Raw genomic sequence first — 14,605 nt, forward strand, 5'->3', positions numbered from 1 at the left:
AGTCTGTCTCTTCTAACCCTGATCGTTTGTAAAAATTCTGAAAGCAGTGATAACCCAGCAAACAGGTAACCTTACGGGACCATTCCCCGACGGTTCTCTGAAGATTACACCTTCGTTGAAAGGTTAAATTTTCGCAACTTTTAGAGTAAAAGTTATTTCTGTGGAGCCGTCAGAAAACCTGAAGGGAACGTCCCCTCCAGGTTCTCTGAAAGTTATGCAAACATAACTTTCCAGAAACATTCCTGGATTTTTTTTTTATCATATCATAATCATATGTAAGACATTTTATGACAAAAAAAATCTAATTTAAGATGTTCTAAGACTTATTAGGAATATGGTAAATGGAATGGGCCGCACTTGTATAGAGCTTTTCTATTATCGACCATTCAAAGTGCTTTATAATAGCCTACATGCCATTATCACATATTCACACACACACACACACACACACACACATCCATACGTCACACCCTACACAATGTGTTTTAGATTTTAAGTCAACATTTCTGTTTTTATATATATATATTTACTTTTTTCTCTTTTTTTATTATCTCTATTCTTTGCGTGTTGTGTGAAAGCACCATCTGGATTGTTAGAAATTTCGTTGCACTCGTTGTGACCATAAAGGCATCTGAAGAAAAACGAGGAAAGAGGGAGAGAGACCGAGAGGAAAAGCACAAATGGAAAAAAAAAAAAAAATGAAATCTATATTTTGTTTTTGTAGCCTGTTAATTTTTTTTTAAAAAAACATCACCGCAACAGAGGTGGAGACCGCCATTGGTTTGGCCCTGAAGTTTGATGTAGGCCAACCACAAAGCATCATATAGTAAAACTGTTCAATAATTGTCGATACAAATAGAAACTGTTTCACGCTTGCGCAACAATTGCTTTAATTAGTTGCTTTGTACATTAAGATAACTAATGTTTCATTCTCGGACAATTTTACAGACGCGTCCGCATCCGGTTTAGCAGACGGGGCTCCAGATGCAACCGGCCGATAACCCTCTTGACTCCTGCGTGTCTCTGATATATCCTGCCAGGAGCGGAAGTGTGTGGGATTCTGCTCAATCCTTTTCACCAAAACAGTCTGTTTGTAAAGGGGGACGGGGCGAGCACCGTCTGCGCCGCTTCCCGCACCATCATCGCCGTGAGCCGGACTCCATTTAATGTGGACACGTCGGTGCGGGACATGCTCCGCGAGGTCAGGGCTTTTCCTACGGTACACATGCGTAATTGCTGACAAACCGACAGGAGAGTAGCTGAAAACTGGGATGCAATAATCCGGATGGGTCTTTATTTCTAATGGGTTTGTTGTAGGTCTGCGCAATCGACGTGAACGCCTGCCTGGACACAGGAGAGGATTAAGTTACTGCTTCTGGCGGCGGATTATTTTATTGGCCTCCTCCTGTCACGCCCGAGTCTTTGGTGATCGTTTTTCCAATTAAGAGAGGGAGCTCAAGAGCCAGGTATGACATCGGAAATTATAACCCTGCCGTTTTATTGCACTGCCTCATTGTGGGATTGTGGACGCATTAGCGCACATCCTTTGTTGCTCCTGCCTAACTGGTACTCAAAACCACATTTCATTGCACAGTGTGCAGACAACAATAAAAAAAAAAAAACCAAAAAAAAAACGCTCATTTAAATGATGTGGCTTTGTTGCAACAATAAAGCAGGACGTTAAAAATACCACCATGCAATGGCAGCACTCCATTTAGAAACACGCACACCTAGACGCCTATGCAAGTGCTTCTGCTTTGACAACTGCAAAGCATTAGGTAGATTGCATATAGAGTTACGGGCTCCCCTGCCTCAGCAGCTATGTCCGCCCAACCCCCTTCCCCTCAGTGCCACAGCATGTTTTGGTTTCAGGCGGATCATGCCCTTTTGTCCACTGAAGCCTGACTGTACTTTTCAGGACAGACTCGCAGTATGAAAGAATTTGCCTGCTGTTGTGACAACCCTCTTTTCTCGCTGGCTAGCAGTCTGAGCGCTAGAATAAAAGCCTGTGGCCGTGGTTTTCATTGGACACTGGTGCAGAAAGACATAGCATGGTTCATATATTTAACTTTTTGAGGGCTTGTCTTACTAAACAAAATACTGTGTTCATTACAAGTGAAAAGTACAAAAGACAACGAAATAAAACACATTTCTTAGCAATTTTACTTCTAAAATAATATTTGTAGTGCTTTAAATTAAAAAAAACCAACAAACAAAAAAACAAAACAAAGCTGTATTGTGAAGTCATCTGCAGCTCATATGCTCTATTTTGTCTCAGATACTGCTGAGAATCTATTATTATGATTTTCATCATCAAATAATCAATGAATTATTTGGACAATGAAACATCAGAGAATAGTGTAAAATGCCTGTCATCATTTCTTGCCACAGTTCGTTGCTTTGGCTTGATAATTCATTTAAAAGATTAATCGTCTGTCTAAGTTGTTGCTCGTTCATTTTCCGATTGACTAATTGATTCTGCTTTACTTCATGAAAAGTTTTAGATGAATTTACCTTCTAATTCACTTGTGACAATTTTTTTTTTTTTTTTTTTAACTTCCCTAGCCCACAGGTATGTCTTTCCGGCGAGGTGTGGTCAGGCAGAGCAAATTCCGCCATGTTTTTGCTCAGGCATGGAAAGCCGAGCACTGCATCGACGACGTCAGAGTGTCCCGCGTGACGTGGGACAGTCCTCTGTGTGCGGTCAGCCCCAAATTCATCGCTGTTATCATTGAAGCAGGGGGAGGAGGAGCCTTCCTCGTTGTTCCGATCAGCAAGGTCTGACCATCCCTCCATTACATTCAGCATCAAACAGACAGTAGATCAATATGTTTAAAAGCTCCCGTCCTGTTTCCTGTCTTCCGTCTGCTACTAAAAACATTTTGTCCCTCCACCTGTGACTTATGCAGCGCTTTTACAGTTCTAAGACAAACAGTGGACGAGTGTTATACTCCTATAATGTTGACATATCTCCAGCAAGATTTCACAGTGTTGTCTTCTCGTTTCTCCCACAGAGTGGCCGAATCGATCAGTCCTGTCCGACAGTGTGCGGCCATGCGGCCCCGGTGCTGGACATCCAGTGGTCTCCTCATGATGACAGCATCATTGCAAGTGCCTCAGAGGACTGCACAGTAAAGGTATCTTAACATCCCCGAGGCTTGTCATTGTGCTGTTGGTTTGTGGCTCTTTATCTCTGTTGGTTTCGCTTGTACAGGCAACACTGGCCACAGAGATAAAAAGAAAAAAATCTCCTGTCGATGCTATTGAAGAGCCATCTCGTGATGCAAATGCTGTTTCGTAGTCTTTTTTTTTTTTTTTCACATGCAGAAACATGGCAGATGAAGTTTGGTTGTTGGTTAATGGTGAGAAAATTTTGGATTAATGATGCTAATTCACATATTGCATATAATTTTTTGTCCACGTAGAGTGACCTAGATTAGCTTGAAAAGTTATTCATTAGCAGAAACCTTGATAATAAGTAACACAAATACTGGAAACAGCTATAAATGCATTGCTTTAACACTCTAAGAAATAAAATACAAGCACATCTTTGTAGCAAAGGTGCTCTTGAGGTTTAAAAGACTGGACACAGGAAGTTAGGTACTCTCTGTTTAGCTGGGTATAATCGTCTAAAATACCAACATTTTCTTTTCTGTGATCAAGAATAAATTCTGCAAGCTAATTTGATGGCATGAAAATTGAAGATATTCTATACCAATACATGCTGTTGTGCCTCAACAAATATTTGTTGTGTCCGGTTGTTTGTAGGTGTGGCAGATCCCAGATGGAGGCCTGACAAGTCCAATGACTGAAGCCATTGTGACCCTCGAAGGCCATAGTAAAAGAGTGGGCATCCTGGCTTGGCACCCAACTGCCTTCAACATCCTCCTAACTGCAGGTACTGTAATTTGACACATTCAGGTACCTCATACTGGTTGCAAAACAACAACTGAGATCAGAAAAAGATTTCAAAAAAAAAAAAATTAGATCTTTTGACTTGAAACTACTTCTTTACCTGTGCACTGCAGAAAGTATCGCTTATATATTCAACTGTGCAACTGCGTGTTTTATATGTAGTTTTGCATACATTTACATAAAAACAATGACCTGAAAGGGCATGCACTAGCAGGCCATGTGAAAGGAACATGCGTCATTCTTTTGAGATTTTTATAACGAATGAAAGTCCAACTTCCAGAAAAGTGATAGTGATATAAACGTATCCGTTTGTAAGTAGTGAGAGTTGAAGAACAACTCTAATCTTACTGTGTTGGTGTTCAGTGGCAGCTAGTTCAATTACTACTGCATTATACAAGCAAGGGATTGGATATCCCTCCACAGCAATTAATAGCATGCAGTGCTGGTTTAAAGGAGAATGTGATTAACCTGAAAAATAATTACACTTTGCTGCAATGGGACTAGATTTTGTTTCATTTGACAATGTATAGCCTAGTACGTTAGCAAGCAATTTCAGGTACCTGTTTGACGTTGTGAGCTGCTGTCCTCTGTGACTGCATCCTCATGAGAGCGCATGTTATTTACAGTGCATCATTTTCCAACTAACTCAGAAGTAGGTGCCTTACCTCTGTTATAAGTAGCCACAGAAGCATATTGTTGAAGCATAATGATGTTTTTAGAATTTACAAGGCCAACACAACAAAACAAATTCAGGAATCTAAGTCAGTAACACTTAACAAAATGGGAAAAAAATCAACCACGCTAACAGGCTGGGTGGACTTTCCGTACAGCAGTCTTAAAGGACCTTTACTCAAACAGGAGTAAACAATATGAGAGCTCCTAAAAACTTGTTTTCAAATCTCAAATGTGTTTAGATATTGTTTATCAAGAGTTAAACATTTTAAAAATGAGCTAATTATCATCATTGCCGTGTGGGTGTAGTCAGATTTGATTGACAGCGGTCTGGCAATATAACCCACCAACTGTCACCACATTTTTTATTTCAAATGTTGCTAAATCCTGATTGGTGCAAAGACATACATGATATCACCTTTTTCCAACTGAGCCCTGCCCACTTCAAACGACTGACCCCTTCAAACATTGGGAAAAACTTTTATAGGACCTCACTGCTCATAGTAAGAAGCTGATAAAGAAACTGTGTTTTTCAGACCTTTAATACAACTCGCAGCCCACACCTACAAATCCCTAAAGGTAACAGCATCAGCGTGGCAGACTGAATATCCAAATCACAGAATGATAACTAGCAAGAGGAGTCTGCAGATGCCATTAGCTGGTGAACCAGTCGCCATGTTGCCCCATATTTGCATATGGATACACATCTGTCATACGTCAACCCCATTCATTCACATACAGAGAGAGAGCAACAGATCTAAGAGCAAATACCCAACTTAACTTAAAACCCTAATGACTTGTCCTTACAGTAAAATAAATCTATATCTCTTCCTACTTAGGCACTAAATGTCTTGTATCTTACCCCACATCCTTAAAGAATGCCTTTATGCCTCTCTATTCAGGCTGTGATAATGTCATCTGTGTGTGGAACGTGGGGACGGGGGAGCTCGTGTACCAGCTGAGTGATGCCCATCCAGACCTGATCTACAGCGTGAGCTGGAACAAGGACGGCAGCGCTGTCTGTACTGTCTGCAAAGACAAGGCCCTGCGTGTCATTGACCCACGAAGAGGCACCGTCCTCAAGGTTATTTGAATTTTTGCAATGCATGCAGATGCCTACAAAAGAGGTTATAGGATTGTACATCATGCATGAACATATCCTTGCACTGAAGTGATCCTATGATGCTCCATTATCCTTTGCCTTTAATTGTTCTCCCAGGTGAGAGAGAAGGTCCATGATGGTACCAGACCTATGAGAGCTGTGTTCCTTGCAGATGGGAAGATCCTGACCACAGGCTTCAGCCGTATGAGTGAGAGACAGCTGGCATTGTGGGATACGGTAAGTCTCTCTTGTCACCCTAGGAAAATTCTGCCGCGCAGAATTTACATTGAAGGCCAATGTTCAGTCCAAGCACAGGAAATAGTATGCCCTTTATTTAGCAAGTCTGAAAGTAAAGGTTGGGTTGGCTCCTGGATGGACTTTTGTAAGCAATTCTAATACTTTTGTTTTAAATTACAGAAAGATCTCTCAGAGCCAATGGCTGTACAAGAAATGGATACAAGTAATGGAGTTCTTCTCCCCTTTTATGATCCCGACACAAACATGGTCTACCTGTGTGGAAAGGTATGAGTTCAGGATTGTATGACAAACACAAATTGATGTAGCTGGTAATAATTAGCTTGATATGCCATTCATGTTCTGGTTTTGTTTGCTTTCCAGGGAGACTGCACCATCCGGTATTTTGAAGTGACAGATGAATCCCCTTATGTTCACTTCCTCAGCTTATACAGTAGCAAGGAGCCACAGAGAGGAGCAGGCTTTCTTAGTAAAAGGGCTGTGGATGTCAACAAGTGTGAAATTGCCAGGTGAGTACAGCATGTTTGGTCAGGTGTGGGTGGTGAAATATTATATATTTTTTTCAATTTCAATGAAAAGACTAAAACCAACAATGAATTCATCTTGCAAACAAGTATTGTATGTGTTGCCAAATCCCAGTATCTTTTTACTCTGTGCCAGAGACTTAATTGTTGTCCATAAAAAATTCAAAACACATTATTGAGCAACACTGTTGTACTGGATGACATATTCCTTCATTACCATGAACAAGGACACTGTAGTTTACTTTAATCAGTCCACCATACATCTTTCTGCTGCCGCAAATATATTTACTAGCGGACAAAACATGTCTTACATCTACTGTTGGAATTAATGGACTTGGCTTGGTGCCACAGACATCATAGGCAAGTCGGAAAGTCTTTAGAGACAGACTAATGCATTGTTGGTTTTGTTTTCCTTCTGAAATTCATGAGGAAGAAATATATAAAACTACTCCAGACTTAACCTTTAACAGGGTTTCTAATTTCCTGCTCTTTTGTAGGTTCTACAAACTGCATGAAAGGAAAGTGGAACCCATCTCAATGACTGTACCACGGAAGGTAAGAACAACTTAAAGAGTAACTAATTTGTATGATTTACCATTAAAGAATAAAATTGTAAGCGCTCTGCATATACAGGAAATCTATACATAATTTAACAGTAAAAAATATATACTTAATCACCCCATCTCTAACCTGTCTCTCCAGTCAGATCTGTTCCAGGGAGACCTTTACCCGGACACAGCCAGCTTAGAGCCGGCTCTCCTGGCTGACGAATGGATCGCTGGACAGGATGCACCACCAATACTGGTCTCCCTGAGCGGTGGGTACACAGCTCCTCCATCCAAGCACAGAGACACCCTCAGGAGCAAGCCCAAGCTTGTCTCACAGGACTCTGGAACAGGGGCTGCCCCGCCTTCAGCAGGCAGTGTATCAGCTCCAACATCTGCACCTACCTCTGCCACCAAGGAAACAGAAGAAGAGGGGCCACAGCCACGAGTAGCCACAAGAGAGACGGATGGAAATACTGAGAGGCCAAAGAGAGAGGTGAGTCAGGAAAATGAGACATATTGATCATTGATCACGTTTTTCATGCTAAAAGTTGTTTTTTGAGTTGTTCCTTCTCTACTTTCTCCTCGCAGGATGACGTATTGAACGAGTTGTTAGCAGAAATGAAGGCTTTACGTGCCGTCGTGCTTGCTCAGAACCAGAGAATTGAGTTGCTGGAGAGGCAGCTGGCTCGGATTGAAGATGGAGACGTATGAGGAAGCACGAGATTCACTACATTCGGAGGGCAGTCTTACTGAATTCATAGACCATAGCCTTACTAGAATCAACAAGTATCTTAAGCTGTGTGGGAGGGAGAATGTAGTGTAGGGTAGCAACTAACTGTGAATCACAGTGGCTTACAACCAAGATCAACTATTGTGATGAAAACAAGACAACAACTTGTTGCTGTGATTGTTTCCCAGATTGTGGTTAAAAACGGGGTGTCATCTGCATACAGTGAAATTTAATAGTAAAGTAATGTTTGGTTTTACTTATGAAGGAGTATTATAGCAGCTATTTGATGGTGCATATAGTGCAGCTTTGAGCTTTGCAAAATCCATGTGTTAATTTTGAAGGGCTTTGAAGGAGTTACAGTGGCACCATCGCCTCAAATTAATGCACAAAGTAGGGTCAACCAGCATTATATTAAAGCTATTCAAGGTTGGCATTCTATAGCAAAGCAATTAAGTACCTCTAATGATGATTTTTTTTTTCCTCTGACGCACTCATAAATGTAAGCATTAGGGCTATTTAATCAGGTAGTTAAAGCTGCTAAACAATGTCATCATATCAGACCCCCAGTTTCTAACTCATCGTGTGACTTTTGCTTTCTTTTATTACTTCATTATAGGACACTGTGTGTAAGGTTAATGGTAGGAAAATCTTCTGGTACACAAATCATGAGCTTGACAGAGAGAATTGTGTGAATGATAGCTGATGAGAGTGTAGCTAAATATTTATGTGTATCGTAATTCTGTGTAGTCTTTGCAGTCAATGGAAAGGTAACACTTGTGATTTTGTACCTCCTGTTGTCAGGTTTTCTGTAACATCATGAGGTGAGATATTTGTCCACATTATCATTAAGATATAAAGATGCAGAAATACTTGCCTCTTTATCTTCTTACATGTGGCTGCAGTATTTCATGCCCCCTAAAGAACCAGGATCTCTGCTGAGTATTTTGAAGTGCAGTAAACTTCACACTTTTTAGTCATCACCTCCCCTAAATCACATGGGACTAAGCTGTATACAGCGCATACAAATATAATCTTATAAGCAGCCACAAGAAAGAGGAAATTATAATGAAATGTGGAGCATTTTCTGCAGTTAGCAATTGCATTTGTATTGGTGTTAAAAATGGAATGCTCTTTTTTTTTTTTTAGTTTTGTGTTTTTTGCCACTACATTTAGAGGCACTTATCTGTCACCTGTCCATCAGTCAATTATAGTGCAACAATGGTACATTCCACATCAAGCTAATCCCTTTATTACTTTAAGTGTAATTTATATTTCTTTATGCACTGACTCTAAACACTAAATGTAAAACCAGTAGCATTTTAAATGAGACTACATTGTGAAAGCTCAATAAACATTAATTCCTCCTTTGTATTAATTGAATGGGTTTTTATTTTCACAGAGAAATGTTCTGCTCATTATCATAGAGTATGTTTTTGATATTTGTGGTGCTTTTTGGTTCAAGTTACGCTTGAATAGTGTATTATGTATATTGAGTGTGTTGACTGTGTGCCAACAAGCAGTTGCTGCTTTAAAAGACATACAGTATGCACACACAAATACACACTGCCTTCCTAAAGCATGCAACACCCTTGAGATGTCACAGAATTTGTTATTCTCTATGAATATTGTTAAAATGCTTCACATGTAATGGGGGTTTCACAAGTAACCAGTTAAACTGGGAAAGTGAAAAAGAGGTCCCAGATGACAGTCGATGCCACATCAGAAATTGTGAAAAAGTGGAAATGTCTATAGAGCTCAGAGAGAATAGAAAGTCATGAAACCATTCCTGAAGTCCAGGGATTTCAGCACAGCAGTCTTTATTATTGGTTAGATTAAATTTTTTACTATGAATGAGTCTTGTGACCAAACTGAGCAGCCAACTAAGAATGACAAAAGGAGGCCATTTTATGACAGAACTGCAGAGTTTATTTGCCATTATGCAGTGTTGCACATCTCAAATCTGCCACGCCTGGGAGACTGGCTGCAGGGGAACAGTTTCAGATTAGAAATAGCACAATACAGCAGGTGGGAGCTCGCAAAAAGTCTTGAGACAAACTAATAGACTGACGCTGAAGAATAATCTGTGGTCTGGGAAAATTAAATGTAAACTCATCTTATTGCGCAAAACACTAGGCTTAGGCACATGAGCCATCATTGTGCATAAAAGTGGCCCATGGTGGAATCATGAATAATTTTGGCACTGTTGTTTTATCTGTTTTTTAGTTGTGGGCATAGAAGTGTGATCCTTTTAGTGTCATCCTAAAGCAGTAAAGACCATGAGACTATATGGAAAACTAAAAGGTTCTAAATATAAGCAAAGAGAAGAAAAGGAAAAGGCCTTCAAAACTGGAAAACCCTCAAATTATTGTATAATCCACACTGGAATTGCTTCAGATGGACCACAGAACTCAAACCAAGAAAACTGTAAAGTGACCCAAACATAGCTGATCCAGTTGCTATTCACTCCAGCATACTGGACCATATCAGAGCAAATTTCCTGTTAAAACTGGCAGAGGCACCAAGAAACGCGTAATGATATTTGAGAACAATTTCTACAGTTACTCTCCATTTATAAATTCAAATTGTTCACCAGACAATGTATGTGTAATCTACGTCCTTCACTGAGAGATAGTGTAAAATTACAGTAGATTGTTGTATTTTCTGGGTGTAGGGGCTGTGGCTGCCTGGCCATTGAAGCAAAAACAGGATGTGGCTGACTTGTTTCACATTCAGAAAGCTTTGTGCAGGTTTTGAACTTGGTGCATTCTTTTGATAGGTTCAAATCTTGCAAGTGTGGTGTGTAATGATAACCTCAATATTCTTTGCTTAATTTGAAGAATTATCTGGACCTACGCCTTTGTTCAGTGTTTATATTAAAAGTACACAAACTCAGCAGTAAAAACCAAATGAAAAATTTTGATGGTAGTTTTTTTTTTTTTTTTTTTTTTTTTTTTACAAACCCTGGCACTGTCATCTTCACTTCTGCTGCCCTTTAAGAATTGGGCAATCTGTTTACAGAGATGACAGTACAAGGTTGAAAGATACAGTATCATCTACATTTTCAGTATGTTCATTCTATTCAGTAAAGAGTATGCAGGCCTATGTTCGTAAAATATGTTGCGTAATGTAACCTGCACATGTGCTGCAGATTCCGTGTGATAAATCAACTTTGCAGTGAAAAAATTCAAATGTGTATATGTTCCTCTTTCCGTAAATAACCGCACATTTTCTGCACTGTGCTTTCCACCACCCCCCTCTTGATTTTTGTCTTTAATCTGTGTTCTCACCCCCTCCAGCCTCCACCCTCCACTGAGGGTTTCAGCTATAGCTTTTCATCACCACATGCCATGCACCAGCCCCTCTTTCGCTTTCCTCCTCACACACACACATGCTATCACACACTGTTCAAAAGTACTGTAAATGTCACCAGTTACTAGTCTTCGTGTTCTGGCACTGTCTGGCTCCGTAAACGTTATCTCCTGCTCACGACTTTGGTGAGTTTTTCACTATCTATTTCATTGCTTTTAAATATTTTTATTAGCTTCTGAACAAATTTTTGCGGCACACATTTTTGTTTTTTCTAATCTAAACACCTCATGTTTTGTCTGCCCATCTCTACAATTCTCTACATACCTATGATCTTTATTTTTCATATTTTAAAAACTTGAACTATATTTAACGTACCATACATGTGAATTTGTTTTATAATTACACTATTGTAGGCATTAATTTATTACTACCCTTATAGATCTCAGCTTTAATTGCTTCTTTAATGCACTAATTTAATTTCTTATTAGTATTTTTAAAGTTAATGTTTAAAAGTTTCCTCCCACATCAAGCTGACAGATGCAGTGTAATTATCATTTTGACAGGAAACCAGCACTGCTGTGAGCGGTCTGCTAACTTCCTGTCTTCCTAGCACAGACAATTTCTTACTCAAACAAGATAAAGGCAATACAGGCTTCCTGTTGTATCTCCAGTGTATGTAGCCTACATATTCTACATTTTTCTAGATGATACTCTACTATAGAGGCATTTAATCAGCATTTAATGTGATGTTAAGTAATCTAAAGGTTTAGCTGGAAGCACCATGCATCGTCATTTACTTTGCTTATTTGCTGTTTTTTTTTTCTAGATTCTGGCTGTGAGTTTACCAATGGATTTATCTCTGATTGAAACTTCACAGCTCCTGTGAAAGGACAAGGAGTTTGATAAATTGCCAAAAATCCGCCTGTAACTGTGACACCAAGCCAGTGGGATTTTTCTACTCGATAGAGAATTTTCTAAAGAGGTACAGTACATTTCTGAATCTAATCTGACTCAGTATTATGGGAATTACATCTTGAAAAACCTGAGAGGATTTCTAGTTCTTGTGGAGAGAAGAAATTGTGTTAAGCATCTGCGTCAACCTGCTTTTAGACACAGAAGAATATTTGAAATTTAGATTTGCTTGTTTGCATATACAGCTAGAAAGATTGTGGCAAACCACACCCATGTCGCACCCAAGTACAAGCTAAAACAAACCATAAAAAGAAGATTAGAAGAATTGTTCAGCATTTTGGGAAATATCCTTATTTGCCTTTTTCCATTGAATTAGATGCCACATGACTGGAGGTAACAAAACAGCAGTTTGTTCCCTGAAGTTTGCATGTTTTATGCTTGCCTAAACTGACTGACTGCTGGCTCCTGCTACGTATTTACTGTGCAGATGTGAAAATACCATTGATTTTTCTCAACTAACTCTCAGCAAGAAAGTAAATCAGCCAAGTTCCCAATATATTAAATTATTCCTTTACAAGACAGTCCCACAAAAATAAAAACATTCATTGAAATTAATAAATGACACTGTTCAATGTGTGCAATGCTAACTCAGTGAACCTTTTCTCTCCCTTCACTCCAGGCATGGGTGACACTACCCAAAGTTCATCAGATACCACTGTCATCACCCTTACTATCTTCCTATTAGTACTGATTGTATTGCTGTTCTTCTTGTACAAGAGGTTGAACTGGGAGACTGATGGAGAATACACCATCCAGCGCATGGTGTACAAGGAAGGAGGGGTCAGGGACCAGGTGAGGGATGCAGTATTAGCTCTGGAGACACATCTTGGAGTCCGGCTGTGGCCTCACAGTGATACAGATGAGGATGGAGAGGAAATGCAGGAAGTCCGAGATGAGGAGGAACAGGTGGAGGAGGGTGGTAGCCAGGGAAGTGACAGAGAGGGGGATGAGGAGGAGGAGGAGGATGAGGAGGAGGAGGAGGATGCCCAGCTGTGTGGTAACACAAAGGGAAAAGGAGATGACATCTCAGATGAGAAGTCAAGCTTGGAGGATTCAGAGGCAGGGGAGCAAACCATGTTAAGGGACCAGTCAGAGGCAAAGGAAGAGACGGACAAGAAAAAGGAGGAAAAGGAGGAGAAAGTGGAAGAAGCGGAGGGTAAAGGGGAAGCAAGTGGAGGGGCTGGATTGTTGATAGACCTAAAGCAGTTCACTGGAAGTGCCATCTGGTCTGGAGAGGGAGGTGGGGGTACGGACAGGGATGTGACTGCACTGTGAGCAGCAGAATGAAAACATATGAAATATAAAGAACGTTTAGGATATTGTCCCCTCTGTCAGGGATCAAAATTCATTATTACATAACTATTTTTCAAAAAATAGCCAAATTTCAAAAAAGATTCTGCAACCAGCCTATAAAACACCCATCATGTGTATGTTTTCAATTTGGTAGCTATGACCCCGGTTTTGATCCCACTTCCTTTATGCGGTATCATGATTAAAGAGCTGTCTGATGAATGAAGCTGTCACAAATATGCAGGGACACACTGGATTTTGAATGTTTATGTAAGAGTTTACGTTTTATAATGTAAAACTGACGGAGTCAGTTAAGAAATCAGACTTTGTATTATTGTGTCAATATGTCATGCTGTATTGAGTGTAGCTTATGTTTTTTTTTTTTTGTTGTTGCTTTAAATTGGTTTTTTTTTGTAATTTACATACAAAAAAACAGGAAAATGAAAACAGACTTTAATGTGTTCGTCTTAAACTTAAAGTCAAATTTATAGCTGAAATAATTAGTAAATTAATTGATTAGTCACTCAACGTGTAATTCCCTATTTAATGTACAGTGGTGAAAGAAGGTGGCTACTCATATCTTTTACTAAAGTAAAAACTGCTATACAGGTCTGCAACAATATAAGTACAGGTTTTGGCTTCAAAGTTTTAGTTCAGTAAAAGTAGAAATGTTATTTGCAAAATGTAGTTGAAGTACACATTGGTCAGAGTAACCTTTGAAAGTGCTCTTTTATTATAGAACTGGAATATTTTCACTAATGGATTAACATGAGAGGTATTTTAATGTGGAGTAGCTGGTGGAGGAAGCTAATTTTATGCTTCAATACAATGATGCATGATAATTAGTGATTATAGTTTTCAAATAAATGTAGTGGAGTTGGACAATAGAGTAGGCCCCTGCATAAAGTGAAGTACGAGTAAATGTAGCCTACTTAGTCAGCCTGGTTTCCACCACTGTTAATGAGTGAATGTACTGAAAAACATTTCATGGTTTTGTTGGCAAAATGCACTGAGATCATACGTTTCTTTTTGAGACATTGTATAGTCCAAAACAAATAAAAAGTTTTTTTTTTCACATTAATATCGCCTTTTTTGTTGATAACATCTCACCAGTAACAATCCTCGATGAATACATAATGTAACGCGATATATTAAGAGAGTATTAAATGAGATTGCAAGAAGAGAAAGGACCAATGGGGATGTAGCTCAGTGGTAGAGCGCATGCTTCGCATGTATGAGGTCCCGGGTTCAATCCCCGGCATCTCCAGCGTGTTTTTGTTGATCACGG

General features: G+C 39.6%; 2 protein-coding genes and 1 non-coding gene across 4 annotated transcripts; all 3 read left to right on the forward strand.

Annotated features, from left to right (window-relative positions):
- Nucleotides 1–1,057: 1,057 nt before the first annotated feature.
- On the forward strand, nucleotides 1,058–9,121 carry coro1b (coronin, actin binding protein, 1B). Of its 2 annotated transcripts, none has more exons than XM_071459474.1 (12): nucleotides 1,058–1,201; nucleotides 1,318–1,466; nucleotides 2,566–2,778; nucleotides 3,015–3,137; nucleotides 3,769–3,898; nucleotides 5,490–5,671; nucleotides 5,807–5,926; nucleotides 6,107–6,211; nucleotides 6,308–6,453; nucleotides 6,966–7,023; nucleotides 7,171–7,509; nucleotides 7,605–9,121. In XM_071459474.1, the coding sequence occupies exons 3-12, from the start codon at nucleotides 2,575–2,577 to the stop codon at nucleotides 7,725–7,727; spliced, it is 1,530 nt and encodes a 509-aa protein (XP_071315575.1). In that variant the 5' UTR covers nucleotides 1,058–1,201; nucleotides 1,318–1,466; nucleotides 2,566–2,574; the 3' UTR covers nucleotides 7,728–9,121. The 2 variants fall into 2 exon arrangements, with proteins under 2 accessions (XP_071315575.1, XP_071315576.1); XM_071459475.1 differs by having other exon boundaries at nucleotides 1,080–1,219.
- Nucleotides 9,122–11,056: 1,935 nt separating this feature from the next.
- LOC139606947 (neurofilament medium polypeptide) lies at nucleotides 11,057–14,398 on the forward strand. The gene is made up of 3 exons (XM_071459412.1): nucleotides 11,057–11,240; nucleotides 11,882–12,037; nucleotides 12,647–14,398. The coding sequence occupies exon 3, from the start codon at nucleotides 12,649–12,651 to the stop codon at nucleotides 13,300–13,302; it is 654 nt and encodes a 217-aa protein (XP_071315513.1). The 5' UTR covers nucleotides 11,057–11,240; nucleotides 11,882–12,037; nucleotides 12,647–12,648; the 3' UTR covers nucleotides 13,303–14,398.
- A 114-nt stretch (nucleotides 14,399–14,512) lies between these two features.
- trnaa-cgc (transfer RNA alanine (anticodon CGC)) lies at nucleotides 14,513–14,584 on the forward strand. The gene has a single exon. It is a non-coding gene; the product is annotated as a tRNA-Ala (tRNA).
- The last annotated feature ends 21 nt before the right edge of the window (nucleotides 14,585–14,605 follow it).

The sequence above is a fragment of the Trachinotus anak genome, unplaced genomic scaffold, assembly GCF_046630095.1.
Source record: "Trachinotus anak isolate AG129_WGS33_773 ecotype Australia unplaced genomic scaffold, CSIRO_AGI_Tana_v1 ptg000023l, whole genome shotgun sequence".
NCBI classification, from domain to species: domain Eukaryota; kingdom Metazoa; phylum Chordata; class Actinopteri; order Carangiformes; family Carangidae; genus Trachinotus; species Trachinotus anak.

What these genes read in the sequence shown, in the direction of transcription:
- coro1b (XM_071459474.1), top strand. Translation starts at nt 2,575, where the DNA reads ATGTCTTTCCGGCGAGGTGTGGTCAGGCAGAGCAAATTCCGCCATGTT. An exon ending in AGCTGGCATTGTGGGATACG is followed by an intron (nt 5,927 to 6,106) that starts GTAAGTCTCTCT and finishes TTTAAATTACAG; the next exon opens with AAAGATCTCTCAGAGCCAAT. An exon ending in TGGTCTACCTGTGTGGAAAG is followed by an intron (nt 6,212 to 6,307) that starts GTATGAGTTCAG and finishes TTTGCTTTCCAG; the next exon opens with GGAGACTGCACCATCCGGTA.
- LOC139606947 (XM_071459412.1), top strand. Translation starts at nt 12,649, where the DNA reads ATGGGTGACACTACCCAAAGTTCATCAGATACCACTGTCATCACCCTT.